Here is a 27,944-nt window from a genome sequence, read left to right as displayed (position 1 = left end):
ACTCGGGGGCGGAGCCCGCCGAACACACGCGGAAACTAGGTCACAGAAGCAAAGGTTTTTGTGCCGATCTTTACGACACTGTCGTATTCGCTGGGCCCCGGCCGTAAAGCAGGCTCGAGTCGGCCAGGCCAAGGCCGCGGACCGAGCTGCCATGGCGGACATGGAGGATCTTTTCGGGAGCGAAGCGGAGAGCGAGGCGGAACGCAAAGGTGCGGCGAGCGGGCGGGCAGACTCCGCGGATGGGCGCACGGGGCGCTGAGTTGCTTTCCGGCCGGAGGCGCTCCACCCGGCACCGTAGTGCTCCCACGCTCTTGCCCAGCGCCCCCTGCATGCCCGGCGGTGCCAGCCTCTCCCAGGAGACGAGCGCGGAGTCTGCGCCTGGAGGGCCAGGGATCAGCCTGGGCTCGTGGGGGGAGCAGTCCGGGGACGGGTGGTCTGCGCCCCGCTGTGCATACCTGGCGGAAGGAGGGGTGGCAGCGGCTAAGTTCACTGTTCATCGGGCCCGATAATGCCCTCCCGAGTGAGACAGTGAGATGATGGGAGGACTGCAGATGCTCATGAAGGGTCTGGGGGTGGGATGGGAACCAGGGTGGAGCTGTGCCGAAGGACTGCGCGCTGGAGATGAGTGCCCTTGGAGAGCCCGTTCAGAAAACTCCTTTCCTTGTCTGTGATGTAAGAATGGGGGCACTTTGGGGGTGTTGGAGAGAAGTGACAGATTTGGTGAAGAATGAATGGGTTGTATGGTGCATGGAGGTTTTTCTAGCACAGGGGCTAAGAATATTTGGATTTGAGATATGAGTAGAAGTAATTTGGAATGAGGAAAAGATCGAGACCAACCTCAGAATTCTTGCAGCCCTCCAGGCCCAGATGAGCCTGCATCAATGTCTCTTTCCTCGCCCCTTCCCCCCGATTTTTGCCAACTCTAGTTTATTTGTAATCACTGCAGTGAAGGGAGCAGTAGGTGAAAGTACACAGAAGAGAACGGAATTCTGCTGTGAGAGCTCTGGGCAGGATCAGCCCCGAATACTTCTGCATAAACTCCCGTCCCACAACTTTTGCTAGTAGTTTTTCCTCTTTGTTTGTTCTTGTCTCTTTGAGGCACAGTTCTATGTAACCCTTCCTATGACTTCCATCAGGTTTTTCATTTCATTCATCCAATAAACAACGATCCCTATAATTTTCTGTTACCTTGCCAGGTGTTGGGAACATAATCATGAGGAGACAGGTTCCCCCTTCCCAGCGTGGTTCTTTTTTGATGCACAGTTGACGAGAAGCATTGGTTAGTGAGATGTACCCTACCCTGTAGTGCTTTCCTATAGCAACACAAGGCACTGGGAAGTGGTCTATCGAGATGATTGCAATTCTAAGCTGTTTTTCTGTCTTTTCTTCCTTTTGAAAACTTCTAAGGTCATTACAGTGTTCTTCCATCTTACCTAAGTTAGCGGACACTCTCAGGTTTACTTCTGGGTCTGGTGTGCTCTCCTTGACAATGGCTCTTGATCTTGAAGTTGGAATGGACATGACAGAGTAGTACTTGGTAGGCCTGCTTGTTTGTCTGCCTTGCCACCCTCACCCCCAGCCCGACTCCCGGCTGTCTCCTTCCCTTCCTTTTTTCCTCTTTCTTCACACGATCTGCTGTGTGCATTGCCTTTGTTGGCTTTATATTCCCGAATCTCTTGCCTCAGGGGTGCTGGTGTTACATATGTGTACCTCCACTCCCCACTAGTCGTTATTTCATAGTTTTTATTTCTAGTGTAGGTTGACTTTGTGTCTTGTTGCTATCCTGCAGCCAATACATTAGCTGTAATAGTTTTTGTGGCTTCTTTAGGGTTTTCTACGTCTGAAGCCATGCCATCGTGATTAGAGACAGAGTACTGTTTCTTTCTCTTACCTGTGTAATTTACTTGCTCTGGTTAGCACTTTCTTTATAATATTGAATGGGAGTTGCAAAAGTAGATATTGTTCTTGACCTTAGAAGGAATGTGTTTAGGTTTCTAGCATTACTTATGGTTTATAAACATTGATTCTATAAGGCCAATAATGACATTACCACTTCCATTCCTGACTTTAGTAATTTGAATCTTGAATTTTTTTCTTTGACAATCTGACTAAAGGCTTAATTTTGTTAATGTTTTTAAAGAATGGACTTTTAGCCAGGTGTGATGGTGTGTCCCTGTAATCCTAACACTCAAAAGGCAAGAGTATTGGCGGAATTTTAGGTCAGCCTGGTCTACATACGGGTTACAGGCCAACCAAGACCCAAGAACCCATATGATGGGAAAAACAAACAAAACCAAAACTTCTGGATTTATTGGTTTTCCATTTTTTTTCCATTCTTTTTCTTTGTTATTCTCTTGCTGATGCTATTTTGAGCTTTTCTCCACTTTTGGTTTTTTGAGACAGGGTTTTTCTGCGTAGTTCTGACTGTCCTAGAATTCACTCTGTAGACCAGGCTGGCCTTGAACTCAAAAAGATCTGCCTGCCTCTGTCTCCTGAGTGCTGGGATTAAAGGTGTGTGCCACTACTGCCCTAGGTTAGGCTTTATTTTCTTTTTCTGATCTCTTAAGATCTTGATACCTTAAAGGTAGGATATTGTTTGAGATATTGTTTCTTTTAATGTAGGTGGTTGTAGCTATACATTTTCTTTTGAGCAACACTGCTTTTCCTTTTTGTCCCCTAAGAAAATATTTTCAGTTTCATTCATCTTAAAATAATTTCTAGTTTATCTGTGGTTCATTAAGCCCTTTAAATTATTAAAATTTTTTGAAGCATAGTTGCAAGCTCTTAAAGTCTAGGTCAGGCTGAATCATGCTTAGGAGTCATGTTCTTTTTAGCACATGACCCTGTTGTCAGCACTGCAAAGTGAAAAAAAGATGTGTTTGTTTGACAGTTTTTCTTTGTTGTAATAGGAGTGGCGGGGCTGCGTCCCCGGCACCTGGCCGCCCACATGGCTAGCTTATGCCCCGAAATAATTACACGGAAACTGTATTCTTTTAAACACTGCTTGGCCCATTAGTTCCAGCCTCTTATTGGCTAGCTCTTACATATTAATCTAACCCATTTCTAATAATCTGTGTAGCCCACGAGGTGGCTTACCAGGGAAGATCTTAACCTGCGTCTGTCTGGAGTGGGAGAATCATGGCGATTCCTTGACTCAGCTTCTTTCTCCCAGCATTCTGTTCTGTTTACTCTGCCTACCTAATTTTATGTCCTATTAAAGGGCCAAGGCAGTCTCTTTATTTAACCAATGAAATTAACGCAAAACAGAAGACTCTCCCCCATCATTTCCCTTTTTTCTGTTTAAACAAAAAAGAAAGGCTTTCACTTTAACATAGTAAGATTACATATAACAAAACAGATATTAAGCAAAAATTACAGTTACAATATTTATATCTATTTTATCTTTTATCATAACTAAGGAAAACTATAACTATAACTAACCATTCTTCAACTCCATCAAAGACTCCAGAAGGATATAATATTACCTAAGCAAACAAGAAATCCAAAGCTCTAGAAATGACAGAGACATCTCGCTGCCTGGATAGTCACCCAAAGTTCCTCTGTACCGTTGGGGCATCCATCTTCGGCCTTCAGGCCCATAGTATCCAGAGACATTTCCATGAAGCAGGAAAATTCAAAGACAGTTCAGTCACTTTCTGCTGTGTCCTGCAGAATTTCTCGCAGACTCTTTCATGAGTCATGAACCCCAAAAGACCGTCTCACCTTTAGGCAAGTTCAGCAGTCCTCTCTCTGCGGGTTCTCTGTGTCCATTTAATGTAAGAGTCCAGGCAAGAGCAGTTTCTTGCCCAAATGGCTATCAAACTCCATAAGGATCCTCTTCGATGCCCATCTTCCTCTCGAAGTAGATTGGTGCCGCCAGGAGCAGACATGTCTCATTGTCATGAAAAGTCCTAAGTTATTAAAATATTTTAAATGCCATATTCTGCAGCCTTTGAGAGATATGAAGAATGCCTATCTGAAATATATATATATATATATATATATATATATATATATATATATATATATATATATAAAATCTAAGTAACATGACTACAAACTTGACTATTATTTATGATTATCCATCAACCTATATTTCCTAATTATACATTACATTTTAAAAATGAACTACACAATCACAATACCTTAATCAAGATCAGAAATACATATACATATAACAAAATTGACCTTAAAATCCATACCAATGCAAATTATTCATACCTATATCATTTCCTCCTTTAAATGTAAAAGAACATTTATAAACAATATTTTGGGAACATGGGTACAGTTTTTTCTCTCCAAACTGCTTCCTGCTGAATGGGGGCGCTGTTAATCAGATCATTTAGGGTGTAACCTGTGTGCCAGGTTTATCTCAGTTGGCAGTTGAGTGAAGTAATTTTTTGAGGGTGTTCACAGCAACTTTTCGGGAGGTCGTGGTCTATCATACCATATCGGGATAGATGCAATCCACAGGGTCTGGTCCTCTGTGAAAACAAAAGAAGCCCCGCTCCAAAGCATCATATCCTTAGACCCAAATTTTGAAATCGTAATACCCTTATGATATCCGTTCTGGTTCCATTTGGCAGTCCATATAATGAAATGTCTGTCTGTACATAGCTCCTTTACAGTCAAAATTTTAAAGAAAACACAATGTACATAATCCAGATTCTCTGTGAATTTTCCATTTTTACGTGGCTTGTTTTTACTTTATTTCTCTTAATCTATAACTATCTGTACTCTGTCTTTTTAAAGACTTTACCTTTTTTTTAAACCATTAATTTTATTCTCTCTTTCTATTCTTTTTCTTCTCTCTCTCAAGCCTACGTACATTCATCCAACAGCGTGGTCTTTTATGTCTGAATCTGTTTTATTGTGAATTTGTAACATTTTTTTACTATCCAGGAGCATTTCTTAAAATGTTAAACAGTTCTTAAAAACTAAAGTTGCACCATGTACAGGTGATACGGTACCGTCTGTGTCCTGCCCAGTTGCAACCTTAACTGCGCTGTTTTTACGGTAATTACGGTAGTTCCTGCCTGAGACCAGCACAGTTCAGAATGGCAGAGCTGAGCCAAGCCGCTCCTGCCTCAGAGCCATTTGGTCCCCCTGAGCCATACACAGTTCCAGGCACACAGCAGTCCACATTGCCATCAAGCAAGCCGTAGAGCTTTACTCCAAATGCTCCATTCAAAAGCTCTGTCTCCCACAGGTTCCAGACAGAGATTGCAATGGCGGCACAGCCGAGAAAGCTGGCATTTTAAAACAGCCAGTTTTTTCCTGCTGCTGAGTCAGGAAAATTTCAAAATGGAGGACGTACCATTTTGTGCTAGCTCTGGGGCCGCCAGGTAGGAGCGGCACTCAGCACTTTAATTCTGAGACTGAGCATGTGGCACAGAAACTCTTTTCATCCAAGTTACATCCAAATCTGACACGCAGAGCACTGCGCAGTCTGAAAACACGTCTCTGTATGGCAGCAGGAATCCGCCATGCTCTTCCGCCTGCCTAAGCCTGATTCTACAGTCTGCCCAGGTGCAGGCGGGGAGCGCTGAGCCATCAGCAGGGTCTCAGAGCACTCTCCTTCCGATCCCAAGCGGGAACAGAAACATACAGTCCCACAAGATACATTGAAATGCTTTAAAGCCAGAGTTTACGCTGGCAGCACAGCCCCAAGAAGCTGCGCTTTAAAATGATACAGTGTTTTTTTTTTTTCTGCTGCTGTTGCAGAATCAGGAAATCTCTCTACAGCACACCACCAACAAACAGCAAAAATCTGTGTTAAACTCTCTCTCCCTTATTTTTAAGCCTTCTCAGGTTTTTAAGTGGATTTAGTCCATCACGTCGGGGGCAGCACCCGGCCGCCCACATGGCTAGCTTATGCCCCGAAATAATTACACGGAAACTGTATTCTTTTAAACACTGCTTGGCCCATTAGTTCCAGCCTCTTATTGGCTAGCTCTTACATATTAATCTAACCCATTTCTAATAATCTGTGTAGCCCACGAGGTGGCTTACCAGGGAAGATCTTAACCTGTGTCTGTCTGGAGTGGGAGAATCATGGTGACTCCTTGACTCAGCTTCTTTCTCCCAGCATTCTGTTCTGTTTACTCTGCCTACCTAATTTTATGTCCTATTAAAGGGCCAAGGCAGTCTCTTTATTTAACCAATGAAATTAACGCAAAACAGAAGACTCTCCCCCATCATTTCTTTCCACAGTTGAATGCCTGTTTTTGCTCTGTAGTTTGTGATGAAAAATCCGTTGTGATCCTTATAGAGGATCCCTTTTATCTTGCTGTTTTCACAATTCTCTGATAATTTGGTGATGTGTTTATGTGTGGATCCCTTTAAGTTCTTCCAGTGTGGCATTGATGTTCATCAAGCTTCTTGAATGTGAAGACTCATCAAATTCGGGTCATTGTTTCTTTAGCTATGATTCTCTTCCAGAAGGCCATAATGCACATGTGATGCACTTGATGGCCATGTACAGTTTTTTTCCTATACTTACGCCTTTAAGCTCTGTTTATTTTTCTTCTTTTCTCCTCCTCCTGTATTTCTGGTACAGGTTCCAAGTAATGGTACCTGTACCAGAAATGTGGGTCTGTGTACTTCTTTGTGTGGGTGAACTAGGCAGTGAAGGGTGGGGCTGGGTAAGGTAAAACATGAAGAGGTCTACATTATTTATTTATTTACTTCAGCTTTTTCAAACAGGGTCTCATGCTGTAGCCTAGGTTAGCCTAGAATTTAACTATGTGGCTCAGGCTAGCCTCGAATTTGAGTTGATCCCTTTGCCTCAGCCTCCTGAGTTGATTATAGGTGTGGGCTGCTGTGCTTGACTACTGTGAGTTTGCTAAGTTTTCTTAACTGAACATTCTCCTGGTTCTTGAAACTTCTTTGCCTCTGGAACATCGAGAAAATTTTGCCTGTTCGTGTTTGCCTTTTATCAAGTTGAGATGGACTTTTAGAGTTCTTTACTTTGCTGACATTACCTTGTGTTTGCACGACCCCCTAGATTCTGATTCAGGGTCTGACTCAGACTCTGATCAGGAGAACGGTGCCTCTGGCAGTAATGCTTCTGGCAGTGAGAGTGACCAGGATGAGAGAGGTGAGTCAGGACAGCCCAGTAACAAGGAACTATTTGGCGATGACAGCGAGGAGGAGGGAGCCTCCCATCACAGCGGCAGCGACAATCACTCTGAACGATCGGACAACAGGTCAGAGGCTTCCGAGCGATCTGACCATGAGGATAATGAGCCCTCTGACGGAGAGCAGCACAGTGGCTCTGAGGCCCACAACGATGAGGATGAGGAGGGTCACAGGTCAGATGAGGGGAGCCACCACTCAGAAGCAGAAGGTTCAGAGAAAGCACAGTCGGACGATGAAAAATGGGACAGAGAAGATAAGAGTGACCAGTCCGACGATGAAAAGATGCAGAACTCTGACGACGAGGAGCGGGAGCAAGGGTCTGATGAGGACAAGCTACAGAACTCTGACGATGACGAGGAGAAGATGCAGAACACAGATGAGGAGGACCGGGCCCAGCTTTCTGACGATGACAGACAGCAGATGTCTGAGGAGGAAAAGGGGAATTCTGATGACGAGCATCCTGCAGCTTCTGATAATGATGATGAGAAGCAGAATTCGGACGATGAGGACCGGCCACAGGTGTCCGATGAGGAGAAAATGCAAAACTCTGATGACGAAAGGCCACAGGTCTCAGATGAAGATCGGAGGCATTCAGATGACGAGGAGGAGCAGGACCAGAAGTCAGGTAAAGATTCATGGGAAGGTGCGACTTAGTAGAAACATCTGGGTGCAGCCTTGCTCCATTCTTGTTTCTTTCTAAAGATTTTTTTATCATACTTTATGCAGGTGGTTGTGTTCCCTGCATGCATATCCATGTACCACGTGTGTGCAGTGCCCATGGAGGCCAGAAGGGGGTGTTAGGTCCCCTGGAACTGAAGTTAGAGCAGGTTGTGAGTCACCATATTGTTGCTGGGAACTGAACCTGGGTCCTCTGGAGGAGCAGCTGGTGCTGTTGACCACTGCGCCATCTCCCCATTTCCTTTATTCCCATCTTTATTATGCTGTTTTTCATTTTTGTTTTCTCCTCTTCTATCCTTTTATTTTCACCTTTTAAAACTCTCTCACACACACTCTTTCTGCATTCTTCTAAATTTCCCTGTTTCTTTTCACTGTCTTCCCCTTCCATTCATACACTGAGAAAAATATTAAAGAGCATAGTCTTAGAGAAGCTAAATGAACTGCGTTGGTTCCATTTTCCTGAGAATTAACAAGCACATTGACAGATTTGCCTGCAGTAAATGGGTCCCCCTCCCCTTTATAATTGTCAGCTAGATTGCTCAGCTCAAATCAACACATTCTTCATATAGGATATGAAAATATTTTAGAGATTGAATTCTTTGTATTATATAAGTCACCCCACTTAGGTTAAATCTTTCTGGAGTAGTATATGGATTGCTTCTTTCTGTAGGGCACTGGTCATGTTAAATTAGTTTGGTTCAGTCTTGGGAAGCTTAAGTACAAAGGGAGAATGGATTGTTCCTGTAATATCTTACGAGGAGCATTCAGAAACACATTTTGACTTTTTTTTTTAAAGAAGAGGACAGGATATTTCCCAAAATGGGTTTAAATCTGCATAGACTGTGCTTAGGGCTCCATAAGTATTTAGTAACTAGTTCAGAATAAGATTCTCTGTAAGGTTATCAGAATGTTTAAGCCTTATACAGTGCTGGCAAATTAATTCAAGAACGGGTAAGAGAATCTGCTAGCATTACAGGCATGCACCACCACAACCAACTTTTTAATTTTTTTTCTGTGATGGGCTGAACCCAGGCCCTTGGCCATGCTAGACACACACTCTGTGACTGACTGAGCCTCCACCCTTTGGTTTGTGTGCAGTCTAACTAGTGTTGACATGTTTATAGATTTATGCATCTACCACCGTCATGATACAGGACAACATGTTATGAGACACATTTTATAGCCATGTCCCTTGCCTGTACCTAACCTCATCACCGACTGATGTGTTCTGTCACCGTGCTTTTGTCTCCTTGTGCCTCGGCCTCATCAGTTCTAGGACTACAGGCACTGTCCCTGCCAGGCTAGGTTTTCTTTGACTCAGCCTAATAGATTTTATATCGATACAAATTGTTACGTGTATCATACTTTTCTATTTGTTGCTGAACTGGACTACTTTGCATGAAGTTGCAGTTTCTCTGAAAAGCTTGGATGTGATTATGCACACCTTCTAATTCTGCTCTTTTAGAATCTGCAAGAGGCAGCGATAGTGAAGATGAAGTTTTACGAATGAAGCGCAAGAATGCAATTCCATCTGACTCGGAAGCAGATAGCGACACTGAGGTGCCCAAAGGTAGCCCTTCTATTTCTTTGGTACCCACGTGTAGTTCATGACTCTGTGCTTTTAAACCTTTGTAAACTCCTAAACCTCGACACTGCATGACTCACAGAAGACTGTGTGAACCTGCTTCTTTGTTTATAGTTTGAGTGAATTTATCAAGGGCGGCTGAGCCTCTGTATTCTTTGGAAGTGACAGTGTGTTCTTTAGTCAGAATAAGGAGAGTACTGGACTGACTGTCCTTACTGTTCTCAGACAGTTTAATATTAGATGAAGGCATGAGCTTTGACTGGGTTACAAGAAGAGTTCATTCATGTAAATGCAGGTTAAGGTTGTTGCAAAGGTGGAGATGTACATGTTCATCTCTGTTCTGTTTGCAAATGGCAGGTGGCCACGCAGTGAAGATGTCAGTGTGAAAGTCAGCAGAGCTGTGGTAGACGCTTGGGGACGTGCAGCTGCACTACGCTGCGTGGTAATAGGCATTGCTCCAAAGCTCCAAGAGGTTATCTTAAGGCAGACATTTCGAGGGTCACCTGTAGAGAAAAGGAAAGCTAGACAAGATAGCAAACCCTGAGGTTTACTTAAATATCTGCTCAGGAGTACGCTTTGGAAACAGATGACCTGCTGTGTTTGGCTGGTCAGATTTCTTACTAGATATAAAATAGGGTGATGAAGACAGAGGAGTTCGAATTGGTAGGTGGTGTCCATTGTTTCGTTTCGGTCACCAGTGTGTTTTGAGGCTGTACTATATACTGGGACTGTTGTAGGCACTGGGAGTATGGCCATGATTGAAAATCATCTCCTTTGTAGAACTTGCCACCTGGTGCCTAGGTTTGCAGACTGAGGAGACAAGTAAATCTCACATGTACAGTAGTTGGGTGGTGATATGAGCTAAGAAGGGAATACTGAGGGAGGGGGAAGGCACAGACATGTTTCTGTTTTACTGTGTAATGAACTTCAGTACTCTGGTCACCTCCGCCTTGCTGTCCAGTGATTTTTTTTTTTTTGTCCCTTGTCACATATTAGTCTAGAATACACATCTCATAGTGTATTCTAGACTGTGTCTTTACCAGTTGTTCTAACTGTTGTAATTACAATTTTAAACAGACACTGGTTCTCCGACTACTCTTCTGGTTTTCTCTTTGCTTGCTGTTTTGATGGGTACTTCAGTGATGTTCTGCCTGTGAGGGTGGGGCTGGCTAGACACAGACATCTAACTCTGACATATAATGTGTTAGCCCAAATTTGAAGATTTAGCCTGGAAGAAACAACTGGCTTCTAAACAGTAAGAGAAAATAAAAGGATACAGAGATGGAAGAGGAACTGCCTATGCTTGTACCTGTCTCTGCACACACGTGCCACAGTGCCTGTCTCTGCATACATACCCCTCAGTGCCCTTCTCTCTGCACACACGCGCCACAGTGCCTGTCTCTGCACACACGCGCCACAGTGCCTGTCTCTGCACACACGCGCCACAGTGCCTGTCTCTGCACACACGCGCCACAGTGCCTGTCTCTGCACACATACCCGACAGTGCCTGTCTCTGCACACATACCCAACAGTGCCTGTCTCTCTGCATACATACCCGACAGTGCCTGTCTCTCTGCATACATACCCGACAGTGCCTGTCTCTCTGCATACATACCCGACAGTGCCTGTCTCTCCACATACATGCTACAGACCTAGGTTTCTGCCATTTCATGATGCTGACCCAGAACTCTTGGGACGTTAAAGTGAAGACCAAGTGTTAACACTCTGCATCTTTCCTTCTGCACTGAAGACAATAATGGAACCATGGATCTGTTTGGAGGTGCTGATGACATATCTTCAGGGAGCGATGGAGAAGATAAGCCCCCTACTCCAGGACAGCCTGTGGTAAGTCAGGGTATTAGTGTGAGTTGACCCATACTCAAGTGAGACAGAGTCTCAGATGAAGGCTCTCTCTCTTTCTCCAAGAAGTTTCTAACTAAGTCGTCATATGAAAATACAGTGAGTGGATGACTTTCTGTGGGAACCTTGGTTCCAGGGAGGCGTAGATGTGACTGCGGCTACCATGAGATGGTGCTGGGCCTCAGGCTGAGAGCATGGGGACCTGGCGTTTAAAAACCTTTCACTTTACTGTTTTCCTTACTCATGCAAAGTGTGCTGTCTTAGTAATTCTTCCTCCATTCCTTTCCTTTTTATTGGAAACAGGGCCTTGGGCTGGTCTCGGACTCACCATGGGGTGCTAATCTTCTCTGATGCCATTAGCATGGCTGCATAAGTGCTGACTGAGTGAACACTTCTGTCCGCGAAGGTCTGGCAGATCCTAGGTCACAGTGCTCGGTACTGACACAGCCAACCGTGTCTTGCCTTTCCTGAGATGTTTTGAGATAGATGAACAGTGCTGACGACTGAGGGGGCATTAGTCCTAAGATAACATCTTACTATGGTTCTTGCTGGGCATGGCAGCTCATACTTGTAATCCCAGTACTTGGAAGGCTGAGGATTTCTCTGGGTTTGAGGCCAGTGTGGGCTATATAGTGAGTTCTAGGCCAGCCTGGGTGACAGAGTGAGATCCTGTCTCAAACAAAATGAGAACAAAGGGAAAAGCAAACAGTGTTTCTTGCTCCCTTGAGTTATAAAATGTGGAGTTGATCTTGGGCCGATGCCCACTCCCCACAGCTCTGACCTTCTGCCTTCTTGCACTAGGATGAAAACGGCTTGCCTCAGGATCAGCAGGAGGAGGAGCCAATACCTGAGACGAGAATAGAAGTAGAAATCCCCAAAGTAAACACTGATTTAGGAAACGACTTATATTTTGTTAAACTACCCAACTTCCTCAGTGTAGAGCCCAGGTAAGAAAATCAAGATGTCTTCTGAGTGTTGGCTAGAAATATGTGGGTATTAACCTGGTGGTGGTGACACACACCTTTGATCCCAGCAGTTGGGAGGCAGAGGCAGGCGGATCTCTGAATTAAAGGCCAGCCTGATCTACAGAGAGAGTTCCAGGACAGCCAGCGCTGTTACACGAAGTACTAAGGTGTACACCGTCACCGACTGGCTGCAATCTGATGCTCTCTTATGAATGAGGGGACACCTGGTCTCCAAGACACTTGGTACCTACTGCAGCCCACCAACACTGCAGTGAGAAGCAGACCTGCTGGCACATTAGGACAACAGCTATTCAGCTATTGGTGAAACAATGCTGATGGGGACTCCTAAGTTAATGCTCAAAGTCTTGGGTGATTTTCACACTTCACCCCAAGGAAAAGGATGTGGCCAGCTACAGTGTATGTGCTCTTTTCTTTGCAAGACTCCTAGAATATGAAAAATTGATATTTTTTTTTCTTTTAGACATTGTCTCACTATGTAGCCCTGTCTGGACTGGAACTCACAGATCTGCCTGCCTCTGCCTCCTAAGTACTGGCATTAAAAGTATGTGCCACCACATTGCTATCTGGAATGTTTAATCTTGTTTATAATATATTTCAAATAATATATAACAGCATAAAAATTTTTAATTTAATCATATTTTTAATGCTTTTAAGTTGAGCTTCAAACTGAGCATTGTAGTTTTTAAAGTTAGGATTTTTGATCTAATGGGTTGTGATAACTATAACCACACCATGGCAATGCTCTTTATGAAATAGGATTAATAGTTTATTTTAAAAACCTCTTGTAGGCCTTTTGATCCTCAGTATTATGAAGATGAATTTGAAGATGAAGAGATGCTGGATGAAGAAGGGAGAACCAGGTTGAAACTGAAGGTACCGTGCAGTCTTTGCTTCCCTCCTATAGAGTGAATCTGGGGACACCAACCTAAGTCTTGAGCTCTGAGGATGGTTTTTGTGTTCCTTGTTCTATCAGCCAAATTAACCATCTGTCTTCTCAGAATTCTTCTGATGCTAGGGATTGAACCCTGGGCCTCTGCATACTCTTCATGGAGCTGCATCTTTGGTCCCTGACATGTTGCCTGGGGGCTAAACCTAGGCCCTTGCAGGTTAGGCTTTTTTGAAAATTGAAGGCAGAGTCTCACTATGTAGCCAAGTTGTCCTTAAACACGTGGTCTTCCCACCTCCGCCTCCTGGATGCTGGGCCACAGGCGGGAGCCACCATGCTGCCTTTCCAGTTGTACCATCTTCACCACAGGCAGCAGCTTCCTGAGTGTCTGTGTGACATTGCTGAGGATGGACCCTGTCTAGGCACAGGTGTCAGAGCTGTCAGTGACTGCTGTGGAAATGCAGACCAAGCAAGAAAGATGAAAATGCCAATAATTTGCTCAGGATCATTCAACTGGTAGGTTTAGCCTGATAGATGGTTTGGACTTTTATTTGCTCTGCCCTCCACTGTCTTGGCGCTGCAGGCTCATGTATCAGTATTATTTGCTTGGTATGCATGTGTACTGATTCAGAGTTAGCAGTATTAGTTTCTCGTGGCCATTTTAGTGCCTCTGACTTCTTTTTGCTGCTTCTCATTATTTTCATCATTTATATAAATTAATGTGGTAGTTCTTTATTCCTTAATCATTTTAGCAGTTTTCTGTTTTCTGTCATGGTGCAGCAGTGAGTATCAGTGTGCTCACTGTATGTTCCAGAGTGCACCTCATAGTTTAGACATCAGTATTTTGCTCTAAAACCTCAAGTGCTTCAGAGTATAAAATGTCAGTGTTTATTAGGTAGCTCTCCTTCAGACGCTTGGGATGTGATGGAAAGTGACCCTAGATTTGTTTCTTGGGTGATGGTTGAGACAAGGTGAACAGGCTTAGAGTCAGTTGGTGGCTGAGTCAGGAACCAGCTATGTGCTCTGTGAGGTTCTGTGTCTTTAGAAGTACTTCCATGTGCTTCCTTCCTGTAGAATGAGACTTCATAGTGCGTCCTCAAAGACATCTTTCAATGTCTCAGTTGCTAATTCCTATGCTGGATTGAATGAGAATGGCCCACATAGGCTCATACAGTTAAATAGTTGGCCCTCAGCTGGTGGAACTGTTTGGGAAGGATTAGGAGATGTGGTCTTGGAGGAGGTGTGTCACTGGGAGTCGATGAGATGTGAGCTCTCAGCTGCTGCTCCAGAGCATTACTGTCTACCTGCCGCCATGCTCCCTGCATGATGGGCATAGCTCTAACTCTGAATCTGTGAGCCCCAAATTAAATTCTTTTTTTTTTTTCTTTTTATAATTTGTCTTGGTCATGGTGTTTTCATCTCAGTAATATAAAAGTAACTAAGACAATACTTGTATACATGTTCATATATTTATATGTAGCTAACTGCTTTAGTTGGGGTTTCTGTTGCTGTGATAAGCACCGTGACCAAAAGCAAGTTTGGGAGGAAAGGGTTTATTTTATCTCACACTTTCATATCATAGTCTATTGTTGAAGGAAGCTGGGGCAGGAACCCGGAGGTAAGAACCAAAGCAGAATCCACTGTAGAATGCAGCTTACAGGCTCTCTCCTCATGGCTTGTTCAGTGTGCTTTCTTGGACATCTCAGAATCACCTGCCCCAGGGATGGTACTGCCCAGGGTGAGCTGGGCCTCCCATATCAATCATTAATCAAGGTAGTACCACAGACTTCACTACAGGCTGATCTGATGGAGACATTTTCTCAATTAATTCTTCCCGAATTTATCTCTGAGTTAAATTGACAAAAATCAACTGGCACACTAACCTATTGTACACAAGAGAGAAAACAGGAATAGTAATAGATTGTCTTACTTTAATTTCTTAAATTTTTAAAAATTACATATATTTATATGGTGTGTGTGTGGTGTGAGCATTCACATGTCCATGTCACACATGAACTTGGGATGTTTCCTTCTCCTTGTTTCCATCTTCTTCTTCACTCCAACCCTGCCTCTATAGACAGGGCCTTGCCTTGTAGCCCAGGCAGGACTGAGATCCATAGTCCTCCTTCTGCAGTGCTCCTTCCGTAGCACCCCACATGCTGGGAGCACATATGTGCACCACAAGCCGTGGGTCATTCTGCATGAGTGTGTTTTCCCCTTTCCTGCTATTTTAGTATGTTTCCGGGATGTAGCACGATAAATGCATGTATTTAATGTACTGTGTTCTTCTGGAAGGACCATCAAGTTTTTAATTTCTGCAGCAGTGACTTATTTTCTAAATCTGTCTGGCATTTTTCCATCTTGCAGGTGACAAGTCCCCATATGTGTGTGGGGAGAGGTATTACTGGTTCCTAGGCCCGTGGTGCTACTTCCTCTACATATGTGTCTACCTCCAAAGTTCTCTTTGGAGTTCCAGCTTTGTCTCCTGTACCTCAGAGCTTCTCAGTTTTAAATGCTCTGGCTGTGAGCTACCGTTGTCGGACTAGCAGCTCAGAAATTCACTTAAACACTTACATTTTTCCTGCTTTTAGTTTATTACAAGAGGATTTCACTGTTGCCTGTTTCTCTGTCATGTACCTACCGTGCTTATTCTGTGACTGCCTGTCTCTCAAGGGAGCACCACCAGTACCGTTTCCTAAGGCTCTGTATTGTGAAACAGGTAGAAAATACGATTAGATGGAGGGTGCGCCGAGACGATGACGGGAATGAAATTAAAGAAAGCAACGCTCGGATCGTCAAGTGGTCAGATGGAAGGTGAGAGCCGCGTGCCGGCACTAGGCACCCAGACCAGTGGAGAGGAGAGAATGCTGTGGACTCCCTACCTTACTCAGGGGCCAGCTCTTGTTAGAGATCTCCACTAGTTACTCCTTGTGGTTTCATAGGAAACCTGAGAGAAGCGATAGTTGGAGGTGTTCGGGCTGGTGGGAGATGATAACCTAATGTGAGTTAGGAATCTTAGCCCCCTTAGCACCATTGCATACTGCTCACATGTGAGGAAAAGTTCCTTCCCTGGGAACGGGTAGAGGCGGGGCCTGAACCACAGCAGGTGTGACTTCAGGGAAGTCATTTCTATCACGGTGTCTCTCCTGCATTTTGAATAAAGAGGGAAAAGTGGTTGGATCACACTTTCAGGGAAGTAAAGCTGTATAGCAAAAGCCTTTAGTTAACATGCCAAGTGTTTTTTCTCTTCAGCATGTCCCTGCATTTAGGGAATGAAGTGTTTGATGTGTACAAAGCCCCACTGCAGGGAGACCACAACCATCTGTTCATAAGACAAGGGACTGGGCTGCAGGGTCAGGCTGTCTTTAAAACGAAGCTCACCTTCAGGTAAGTGCTCTTAGGAACATTGCTTGGTACTTGGTACTTGGTACTTGGTCCCTGTGGTGGACTCCGCAGCACAGTCCAGGGCTGGTTCTTGCTTCTGGAGGCTGAGACTTAAAGGACAGGGAACTTGCTTTCTCAGGAGCCAGGTCCTTCAACCAGGTTTACATGGCTGTGATGTAAAAGAGAATGTCAGTGTATGAGTTCTAGTGACTACTGTCCTCCAAGAGAGCTAACTGCTTGTGTCTGTGCTGGTCAAATGGACCCTTTGTTTTCAGTAAAACTGACCCGGAGACATTGGGTAATTAGGACTTGTATATGCTAATGTCAGAGGAAAGGCATGGAGTTGGGGGTGTGAATACTGGGGCTGTCCCGTTGCCTAGTGCTGTTGTGTCCAGACCTTTGTGGGAATGTGTCCCCGGCAAACCAGAGCACCCTGGGCACTGGTGAGGGTGCTGTGCTGCTTTCTTGAGGATAAGCAGACTCTTGTCCTGAACGACAGTCTGGAGGGGGCACCAACTCAGAATTGTTAAACTAGGCTTCGGGATTGGGCCTGCATCTATTTCTACTTGTGTGACTTTGGACAGCTTTCATTTTGTGAGATTATCTCATGGGGTAGATGGGGAAGGTCAGATGCAGGGGGACAAAGCACAGTGTCTGTCAGCCCTGCTTGAGCCTGGCTATTTCCTGCCTCAGGTGGCGATGCTATACAAGTTTCTTCTCCCCAGTTTCTCTTTTTCTTGTCTCACTGAGCTAGATAAAGTCCACAGCCCTCCAAGTAGAATATTCGATTTTACGGTCTTGTCTACTTCTTTGAACAGAAAGTGGCTGCTGGTTTTGGTTTTTATGATGTGGGTACGACTGGCTCACAAATATATTGATAAACAGTGGGGAATTCCTGTTCATTTCTCACAGGCCTCACTCTACAGACAGTGCGACACACAGGAAGATGACTTTGTCACTTGCAGATAGATGTTCAAAGACACAGAAGATTAGAATCTTACCGATGGCTGGTCGTGACCCTGAGTGCCAGCGCACAGAGATGATTAAGGTATGTTGGGTAAACTTCATCCGGGAATAGTTTTGTGTATTAAGAACAGACTGTAGGGACTGGAGAGATGGCTCAGAAGTTAAGAGCAATGACTGCCCTTCCAGAGGACCCGGGTTCAATTCCTAGCACCCACATGGCGGCTCACAATTCTGCAACTCCAGTTCCAGGAGACCCAACACCCTCACCCAGACATATATGTAGGCACATAATTATTTTTTTTAATTAAAAGAAAAAAAAAAGAACAGATTGTAGCCAAGTGGTGGTGCATGCCTTTAATACCAGCACTTGGGAGGCAGAGGCAGGTGGGTCTTTGTGAGTTTGAGTCCAGCTTGAGCGAGTTCTAGGACAGCCAGGACTATATAGAGAAACCCTGTTTCAAAAAGCAAGCAAGCAAACAAAAAGAACATATTGCCCAAACCGTGTGTTTATTATCTGTTCATTATGTCTTATTGGACTTCCCTTCCCTCTTCTAGTGGCATGGGCCATGTTAATTTACTAAGCATATACTAAACAAAGAGGTGCAGGGGTAGTGATAAACATATGCAAGCTTTGGGGTTCTTCCCCGACAGGGCTTGAAAGTGACCACCTGAGTTTTCATATATCAAACCACTAAATCATCTGCACTAGTTGATGCTGTCAGAGCTCAGTGGGCAGACTAAGGAGGAGGCGCAGCAGTCCGAGTGAAGACGACCTAAAGTGGAGTCTCACAGAGTTGTCTGAGTTTTGTTTTGTGATGCTGAGGATTAAACCTAAAGCCTGTGGTACATAGACTGTGAGTTCTGAGTCAGCCTGGTGTATGCTAAGATCTTGTCAAAAAAGCAAGGCAAGAAGTTTATTCCACTTAAGCCTAACAACCCAGGTTTAATCCCCAGCACCCACACTGTGAGAGGATAAGACCAGCTCCCATAATTTAGCCTCTGACCTACCCCCCCTCCCCGGCAAAATAAATAAAATTAATTAAAAAAAATGTTTCGAGGCTAGAAGGTCCAAGAGTAAGGCAACGGTGGCTGGTGAAGGACTTCTTGCTGCATTCAGGCACGGTGGAAATCCTGTGATGCAGAGGGAGCAAACTCACTTCTGTAACAGCCAGTGTCGTGACAGCTCGTCAGTGCTTTAAGTTATCAGTTAACCCGTGGATTAACTAGCTAGGGACTGTTTCCAACACATGAAATTGGCGTCACTTTCAAACCATAGCAACTGGTTTATTTGCTTTCTCACAGAAAGAAGAAGAACGCCTGAGGGCCTCCATCCGGAGGGAGTCGCAGCAGCGCCGCATGAGAGAGAAGCAGCACCAGCGGGGCCTGAGCGCCAGCTACCTGGAGCCTGACCGATATGACGAGGAGGAGGAAGGCGAGGAGTCCATCAGCCTGGCAGCCATTAAAAACCGATACAAAGGGGGCATTCGAGGTGAGTGTGGCGTAGAGTCATGTCACCTTGTACACGAGCTTACTGCCGGCCATTGGACATCGTAAAGAGTCAGTGTCCTGCCAAGTCTCAGAGACGAAGTGTCTTTGTCCTTGTTTGAGGCTGTCCTGGCAGGGTAGGACCCTCGTGGCTCTCTTCCAGGTGTTTTATTTTTGGAGGCTTTCCTTGTGCGGGTCCCTCTTCCCTGTCTCCTGGGCGTTGGGTTTATAATCGTGTACACCACATCAGGCCCCTTGCGAACTTACCCCTTGTCCTTCTGATTTCCACTTTGAAAGGTTGACGGTTTTTGTTTTCGTTTTGAGAAAAGCTCTCATTCTAGTCCAGGTTGTCCTCAAACTTTCAGCAGTCTCCTGCCTCAGCTTCTTTAGTGCTGGTATTCCAGGCATAAGGCACCTTCCTCAGCTAAGTTGCCAGTTATCAAGAACACGTTACTGAGACCCGTGGTGCTTTCTTTGCCTTCCTGCCTACTTTTCTCTAAGCTGTGTTCTGCAGCTCCCTCCTCTCAGTGGTTTTAGTTTGCATTTACAGCACATACTGAATCCCAGACAAACATGTTCTCTTTGATCTCTGCAGTGTTCTGATGTATTTGCTCACTGATGAAACTAATGGCTCAGAGCTGTCTGTAACTCTAGTCCCAGAATTCTATGCCTTCTTTTGGCCTCTGCAAGCACTAGGCACACACATGGTGCACAGACATAAGTGTAGACAGAACACCCACACAGTAAATAAAATCAGTAATGTATTAAAAAAAAGAAGAAAGAAAAGCAGACTCAGAAGCAGCCAGGATGACTGGAATCCCCCTGCCTCAGCTTCCCGAATGTGAGATTGCAGGCTGTGTCACCATGCCCAGCTAGTTTTTCCACTTTTTAAGAGTGGTATTTGAAAGGCTCTACAGCCTCTTTGAATTTCCCCTGTGTCTTGTGAAATAAACACTCTGCTAATGGTACCTAGAACCTGAGCTGAGGACTGAACAAGGAGTGGGCTTGGTGCTCATGCCAGTACAGAGTGAATGAGTGTGCCTAAAGCCGCTCTGCCCACCTCATCAGCTCTGAGCACGTAACCTCTCAGTTCTGAATGTCATTTGCCGTGTCTGTAAATTGAGAAATGAGGTCTGCAGATGCTTTGGGTTGTGTGTGACACTGGGTAAAAAGTCAGGGCTTAATGCCTGTTAGGGAACTACTGTACCCCTGGACTTCACTCCAGCCCTTCCCTAGTTCACTCTGACAGAGCTGTGTAACCAGATGTCAGTCATACATACCATAGTATAAGGATGCAGATGACCTTGCATCCTATCCTGGCTGTGCTCAGCTAAGTGATACGTTCTACAAACACATAAATTCCCCTTTATCTGACTTTTCTTGCAGGACTTCATGTGATGAGCTGAATGCTATAGAGCCTACCTATTTTGAGAACTCAGTACAGCAGCCTTCTTCATTTTGTCAATGCAAATTCATCACAAAAAATCTTAATTGTAACATTTTTAATGTAGAATATTAGAGATGCATTCAAGGATTTTGGTATTTAACATTCAGCTCAGTAGAGATTAAAACCAGGTAACTAGTTCAGTGGTTCCCAGCAGAGCAGGATACTCGCCTAGCAAGGATGTAGGAAGCTGGGAAGGCAGTATATTTGGAGAGGATAGGTCTGGGAAGGCAGTATATTTGGAGAGGATAGGTCTGGGAAGGCAGTATATTTGGAGAGGATAGGTCTGGGAAGGCAGTATATTTATATATTTGGAGAGGATAGGTCTGGGAAGGCAGTATATTTATATATTTGGAGAGGATACGTCTGGGAAGGCAGTATATTTGGAAAGAATAGGTCTGGCTTGTCTTTCCATACTTAAAACTATAAGAAAAGTTAAACTGGGACTGAGGAGGCTCAGTTGTTAAAGCGCTTGCCACACAAGCATGAGGACTGGAGCTCAGGTCCCCAGAACCTGTGTGATCTGGGTGCCTGTAATTCAACTCTGGAGGGGAGAGGCGGGCAATCCCCAGGGAAAGCTGCCGCATTGGTGCGCTCTGGGTGTGATGGGAGACGCTGTCTCACTGAGTAAGATGCAAGAACAACTGAGGATGACTCCTGACGTCAGCCTCAGGCTTCCACATGCATGTGCACACATGTGCACACATGTATCACACACACTCAAGAAAATGGAACCGTAGAAATTATTTTGTTCCTCAGTGGAAAAATACAGAGAGAAGAGAATAGAGGGTATTTATTGGAGGGCAAATTCAGCAATGAATAGATTACTGTTGATGAAAATGATTCCATCTAATTCCTTCATTTTCAGAGGAACGCGCTAGAATCTACTCCTCGGACAGTGATGAGGGCTCGGAAGAAGACAAGGCTCAAAGACTGCTCAAAGCAAAGAAACTCAACAGTGACGAGGTAAGCCACATGTACTGAATTCTAGGGTTCCCTTGTCTCAGGGCTCGGCTCCTGGCATGACAAGGAGCTCTGAGACACACACAAATGAGGTCTCCACGAAGGTCCTAGTCCACAAGGTGCATGGGGTGAGGCCCATATTTGAGTAAATACTCGCTCCTTTCACGAGGCTCTGCCTTTGTCCTGCTTGCTGTTGTGTGACAAAGATTTTCCCTACGGAGACACACAAGTCTACTTACCTCAGCTAGGGAACTCATAACAGACCAAAATACGGATACCACCAAAGTCCAGTTTGGAAAAACAGTAAGTTCTTTGGGGGTTACTTACGTGATCAGAAATGACTCAGAGATAGCGCCATCACTAAAACCCACCCCAGCGTGGGGGACAGCTCACAAAAGCTAGGAAGTGGGAGCCAGGAGCTCAGCCTTCAGGCGGCTCCACAGCTGGGAGAGTATCCTTTTCTAAAGTTCTTCCAGCAGCTTGGCTTCTTTCTAGAAGTTGGTTTGGTCTCAGAATCTTCCTGGCTTCCAGGTAGCTGGCCTGGTCTTAGAGTTCTCTCTGCTTGTCTAAATCTTAGCAACTCCCTGTAGGTGGCATTCTGTAGGCAGAGGCTGCTTGTTCATTTGCTGACTGCCCAGACTTGAAATAATCACATAGAAACTATATTAATTGCAATACTGTTTGACTAGTAGCTTAATCCTATTTCTAGCTAGCTCTTACCCATTTCTATTATACTACCAGGCTCGGTCTCATGGTTTAGGTACCAATGTGTGGGCATCTTTCTCCTCTGGCAGCTACAGGGCGTCTCTCTGACTCCCATCTACTCTCTCTTCCAGCCTGGGTATATTCTGTAAAGCCATTGGCCAAAAGCAGCTTCTTTATTAACCAATGGCAGTAAAACATTCATAGCATACAGAGGGGAATCCCACATCACCTCCACTCATCTCAGAGTCTTCTTTGTTGCTCAGCTTTACTTTGTCTTGAGTGGGACTCTCAGCTTTTATTTACTCTGGTAGGGACCTGTAGTGAGTTTGGTCAGTTTCAGGTACTTCCTCGAGCTGTTTTGAGTTGACCTTCCTGGTGAAGGAACTTCCTGCAGGATAGAATATTTCAATCCTAGAAGACTGTTGCACTAGGGTAATCTTCTAGAAACCCTCCTGATCTTGGGGTTAGCATTTCAGCTAATTTTGGGACACAGACTAGAGCATCTCCTACTGTTTCTGTTGACTATATCTTAGGGTACCATATTTTTTGTACATTCTGTAATGGAGTGGTTTTGATTTACTGAGCTGATAGCCAGGGGCAAGGGGCATTTTATTTATTTATTTTTTTAAGATTATTTTTATTTGTCTATGTGTGTGAATCTGTATGTGTGCACTTGTATGTGGGAGCCCACAGCGGCCAGAAGAGGGCATCTGGTTCCATGGAGCTGAAGTTAAAACAGGTTTGTAAGCAACCTGATATGGGTGTTGGGACCACATTTGGGTCCTTTGCTAGAGCCCGCACGTGCTCTTATCCACTGAGCCATCTCTTCAGCCCTTCCACAGGAATTTTTGATGCCTAGATTGATTAATTTCTCCAAAGATGACTTGTTTTGGGTTTTGGTTTTTGGAGTTGCATGTAGTTAAAGCAGGCCTTGAACTCATTGTATAATGTGGCTGACTTGAACTCCTGGTCCTCCTGCTGGTGCTGATATTACAGGCATGTACAACCAGGCCTGGCTGATTTGTATGTATTTCTGGAAGGTACCTTGAGCATCCGCAGCCGAGGACCTCCTGAAGCTGCATTCTCTGATTGAAATCTTGCTGATTTGGCTGTGAAGCCTGACAGCTAAGTTTGCTGTGTAAAACCCGCATTGTAGAAGGAGAGGGCTGGCCACACTAGATTGTCCTCTGACCTCTGCACACGTGCTGTGGTACATATGCACCCCTTCCACACACATTCAACATAAATAAATACTTTTTGTAAGTTTGTAGACTCCTGGCTCAGAGAAACAGTGCTCGGCTTATATCCTAGTCCATTTTTATACTAAAGGCTTTTGACCCTTGTCTCCTGTTCTGCCCACCTTGCAAGGCATAAAAGCCAGTGTTCATAGTCATAGTTCAGTGTCTGTGTGGAGGAGCCTGTTCTAGTGCCCTGCTTTTCCTTCCAGTTTTCGCTTAGTTTTGGCCTCCCATGATGCTTTTGTTTTATTTTACCCATCATTACTTGCTGTTTTCAGTGAGAGGCTGTTCTCAGTACTGGTCTGCCATATTGCAGGAAATGGATATCTTCCTGTTTTGCTTTCGAGCTATTCTAATTATTTTGGCTGTTACAAACTCTTTTTTCATGTGAAACAAAATTATGTCCTCAGGTTAATGTGGATTACCACATTTACTATTTCATGATGTTTTGGGAGTAGCTTGCTATAGACAGAATTTGTTAGCATTATCCTGCAACATATTTGTTGTGAATTAAATGAAATAGCATCTTAATGGTGTGTTTACAGTGTGATGAACAGTTGGTAAATGGGGGCTCATCTAAGCAGATGCTTAATCCTTGGCAAGCAGAGCTGTGAAAATTGAGAGGTGCCATGGAACTGTTTATTCCTAGTAAGAGATGCTTGTCAGATCTCCTGCGGCCGGCTGGGCTGGGAAAGTACAAGCCTCCGACTCTCTTACAGAAGCTCCTTTTCTGGTTGGTCTCCCCCTCCCCAGCACTCTCTCAGTGGCTTTGTGCCCTCCCTGCCTTGCCTGACAGCCAGCGTTTCACCTCTGCCTCCAGCTTTGCTATGCCTCTTCCTATCGCTGCAGCTCAGGTCGTGCCAGTGGGTGACAAGGACTGAGAGGAGCCTCCTGCTCCATTTTGTACAACAACCTCTTTATACCCCCAAATTCCAAGAACCTGGCTGTGCATCTAAGATGTGGGGGAGCTTTTGAATGTCAGGATACCCATATGAGGAGCCAATGCTATGCCAGAACCGGCTTTGAGGGTAAGGGCATGTCTAGATTACCCGTAGCCCCAAGATTTGGGAGGCTGAAGCAGGAGGTTACATAGTGAGTTCCAGGCCAGCTGTGCTATGGAGTGAGACCCTGTCTCAAAAAACAAAGGTGAAAAGAAAAAATGATCATCAGCTGCATCGCTGAATTTGGTTGCTGCCCATACTTGCCAGTTCCCATTGCATGCCTTGGGGCTAGTCGGCTCACTTCTCTTGTTCTTCTGTTGAGGCTTACGCTTCTGCCTGGGAAAGTTACTGTATGTAGTAAATACAGATAGGAGTGTGGGAACAAAGTGACATCTAGCTCGGCAGGAAATGCTGCCTTTCCTTTCCCAGCCCAAATGGAGAGCAATGCAAAGGAGAGTACCTTATCCAGCTACTGCATTTTACAGCCTGTAGAACACTTCCTTTTCTTCCTTCAAAGACAGTGAGACAAGGAGTGTGTGTGTGTGTGTGTGTGTGTGTGTGTGTGTGTGTGTGTGTGTGGTGGGGCACTCTCTGTCAGCTCTCTGTCCCCAGGCTAAGAAAGGGAAACACTGGGTTCAAGGATTGACGTGGAACTGGAAGGCAAAGGCTCATGTGAGAAGTCAAACCTCTTTCTCACAACAGGCTGCTTGCTGAGAAGGGTTAGTACAAGGGCCTGGTCCTCTCTCTCCTTTCCAGAAACCACAGCAGCCCTGCCTGTGTCATCACCTGTGAGCTGTCCATGTATGTAGGAACCTGTGTTCATGACTACATTATCCAGCATCAGTTCAGTCTTAATGTTTTGTTGCTTCACGGATTTTTGGCACAGGGATGTATACTTCAGCTTTGTTCAGCAAGGCAGCTTAGTTTCTGAAATAATTCTGCACGCCTAGTTTCATGAAACAAGGTCATCCTGAAGGCTCCAGTATAGATGGAGGGGGTGGTTCCTGTGCTGTGCTTGCTTGCAGCTTCTGGGGAGTCAGTCTTGGCAGGCTTCCCACCAGTGTTTACCCTGAACTGGACCTCGCGCTATTTGTATATAGACTTCCTTGGGAGAGCCTGACCTCGGGCTGTTGCTAGACCTTGTTCAAGAGGTTTTAGAAAAATGTTATACATGTTGAGAAGTACCACGGCAGTTCTTTGAGCCACTCAAATCTAGTCTCTAACAACAAGGAATTTAGAGCTAGCACTGAACGCTGCTTATGTGCTGGCATGTAATGTGTTTGCAAGATTCTGCAGTGGAGTAAAGTCAGTGCTGCCTTTGCTGGCGGGGCCAGAGAGGATTTCAGTTTGCTCTTGGCTGGGGAGTGGGGAAGGAGGTCACATCCTGGGGACGAGATCCTTCCAGCAATTGGGTCACTTTACTGCCACCAGCTAGCATGTATATAGAGGAGGACTTTCATGTCCTTGTATGGGTTCATAAGTTTCTTTAGCCCTCTGGTGGCACTCCCAGTCTGTAGGAGTACATTTGGGATAAAAAGGCAAGAAACAAGTGTTGGCTGTCATTTTGTTATCAGAGGCCCAGCCAAGGAGATCACAAAAAACGTGGGAATGCCAGGTTGCATTTTGCATCTTGAAACATTCTTTGGCCTTGTCTGACTGGCTTTCAAGCCGTTTGTCTGTCCACTACACTTGATTTTGTGGTGCTAGTAACTGGGTCAGGGTCTCTGTCATCCTAAGCAAGCAGCCTGCCTCTGGGCTGTGTAATCCAGTGTCATCGATTCTTTATCTCTGGTGAAGAGTTGGTTTGTGGGAATTTTGAAGGGTCAGTCAATGGCAGAGTTTATTGAAGGAGTGTTGGCTTAAATGTGAGGCTGAACTCTTTCTGTCGAAGTTATTTCTTAGAAAGCTTCCTGAGTTCTGTTCCTAGTAGAGGGCTGTGCAGGATGATTTTAAGTTGTTAATAGATTCTGTGCTTGTATATAGTCCTCTGATGTCTTTAAATATTTCTCAAAAACCTTTACGATGTGGGTTTTTAATATATCCAAACAAAAATTACTTTTAAAAAATTGACACTGAAACAATGAATTCTACATTGGGAAAATAAGTTGAATGCTGAGAAAGGAGAGATACTGTTGATGAAATACTTGATCATGGGAAAATGCTCCCGCAGGACAAGTGAACCTTCATTCTTTCATGATTAGATTAAGACGCCGTGTGTGTGTGTGTGTGTGTGTGTGTGTGTGTGTGTGTGTGTGCGCGCACACGTGCAGTGCCTGCTAAGTCATCTTACTAGTCAAGGTGAACTGTCTTTGAGTCCTGACCTTTTCTAGGGCAGACCTCATTGCCCACCCTTGTGGCTTTCTGTGCCTACAGTGGTTTCCCTTTACAAGACAATCTGCTGGGCTTGAATTCTGCAAAGCTGTCTTATTTTTTGTTTGTTTGAGAGAATCCCATTTGTAGACCTGGCTGGGATGGAACTCACTATGTAGACAAAGCTTGTCTGCACCTCACAGAGATCTGCCTGCCTCTGCCTCCCAAGTACTGGAATCAAGTGTACATCTCCATGTCCTGCTTGGTTTTTTTGTTTTTGATAAAAATTTGGCCGGGGGGCCATGTTTTTCTTCCTGTATCATCCCAATTTTTAGTACATGTGCTGCCAAAGCGAGCACCTGCAAGGTTTTTTATAAGTTACTTTAGTGGAGAATCATTAACTCAGATAAACTGCCATAGAAATGTTCTCTTTTGACTTTGAGGCTATAAACTGTTTTATTTGTTTAGGAAGGTGAATCTTCTGGAAAGAGGAAAGCAGAAGATGATGATAAAGCAAATAAAAAGCATAAGAAGTATGTGATCAGTGATGAAGAGGAGGAGGAGGATGACTGAATCAACTGTGAATCCATTTTATATATTTATTGTACAGCTTGTCTATAAATACGATGTAAACATGAGTTATTTTGATGGAGATTAATTGATTTGTGTTTGTGAAAATTTAATTGTAATAAAACACTTTAAAAAAGCAAGTCTGTATGCTTAAGAAATCTGCTTTTCTGTTGAGGTGGGAGCCAGCTGATTTTGCAAGCATTTTCCAGGGTCCAGGTTTCTGCTGCTGTTTGCCACCCCATCCTCTCATCCTCTCATCCCAGGCAAAGAAGCCTCCGGCATGGCGCGGGCAAGACAGAGCAAGGCCTTCTCTTCCACACAGAGTTCAGAGAGAACAAGAAAAACCCTCAGAAGTTAGTCCTATAGGTCTGCCCTCTAAGAGGATCACAAAGTTGGTTGGCTGTAAACAGTAAAACCTGGACTGGAGAGATGGCTCAGTGGTTAGAGCACTGGGGGCTCCCCTAGGGGGTGGGGTTTGATTCCCAGCACCCACATGGCAGCTGACAGCCACCTGTAATCTCTGTGCCAGGGAACCCAGTGCCGCCTTCTGGTCTCCATGGGCACCAGACATGTGTACAGGCATACATGCTGGCAAGACACCCAAATTTCTAAAATTCAAAACAGTAGAAGTGGACTGACTTTTGGAGAATCTGAAATCAAAGAGAGCGCAGAGCCACACTCCCTCCCGAGGAGCCGTCCTTTCCTTTCCTTCAGTTCTTTGGCTTGTGGTGTGACCTAGCTGGCTTGTGCACTCTTCCAGGTCTCTGTTCCCATAGGACCAATTTAAGCCAGCATGGCCTCAT

General features: G+C 44.8%; 1 protein-coding gene across 2 annotated transcripts; it reads left to right on the top strand.

Moving 5' to 3' along the window:
• Positions 1-27,275, top strand: Leo1 (LEO1 component of Paf1/RNA polymerase II complex). 2 transcript variants are annotated; one of them, XM_075965251.1, is made up of 12 exons: positions 1-209; positions 7,007-7,765; positions 9,284-9,388; positions 11,154-11,248; positions 12,065-12,210; positions 13,038-13,122; positions 15,855-15,949; positions 16,388-16,522; positions 17,432-17,567; positions 18,788-18,974; positions 21,283-21,380; positions 27,040-27,275. In XM_075965251.1, the coding sequence occupies exons 1-12, from the start codon at positions 152-154 to the stop codon at positions 27,142-27,144; spliced, it is 2,004 nt and encodes a 667-aa protein (XP_075821366.1). In that variant the 5' UTR covers positions 1-151; the 3' UTR covers positions 27,145-27,275. The 2 variants fall into 2 exon arrangements, with proteins under 2 accessions (XP_075821366.1, XP_075821367.1); XM_075965252.1 differs by having other exon boundaries at positions 59-209; positions 27,044-27,242.
• Positions 27,276-27,944: the final 669 nt, after the last annotated feature.

This window comes from Microtus pennsylvanicus, chromosome 3 (genome assembly GCF_037038515.1).
Source record: "Microtus pennsylvanicus isolate mMicPen1 chromosome 3, mMicPen1.hap1, whole genome shotgun sequence".
In the NCBI taxonomy this organism is placed as follows: domain Eukaryota; kingdom Metazoa; phylum Chordata; class Mammalia; order Rodentia; family Cricetidae; genus Microtus; species Microtus pennsylvanicus.
This window is presented reverse-complemented; position numbering and strand designations above follow the sequence as displayed.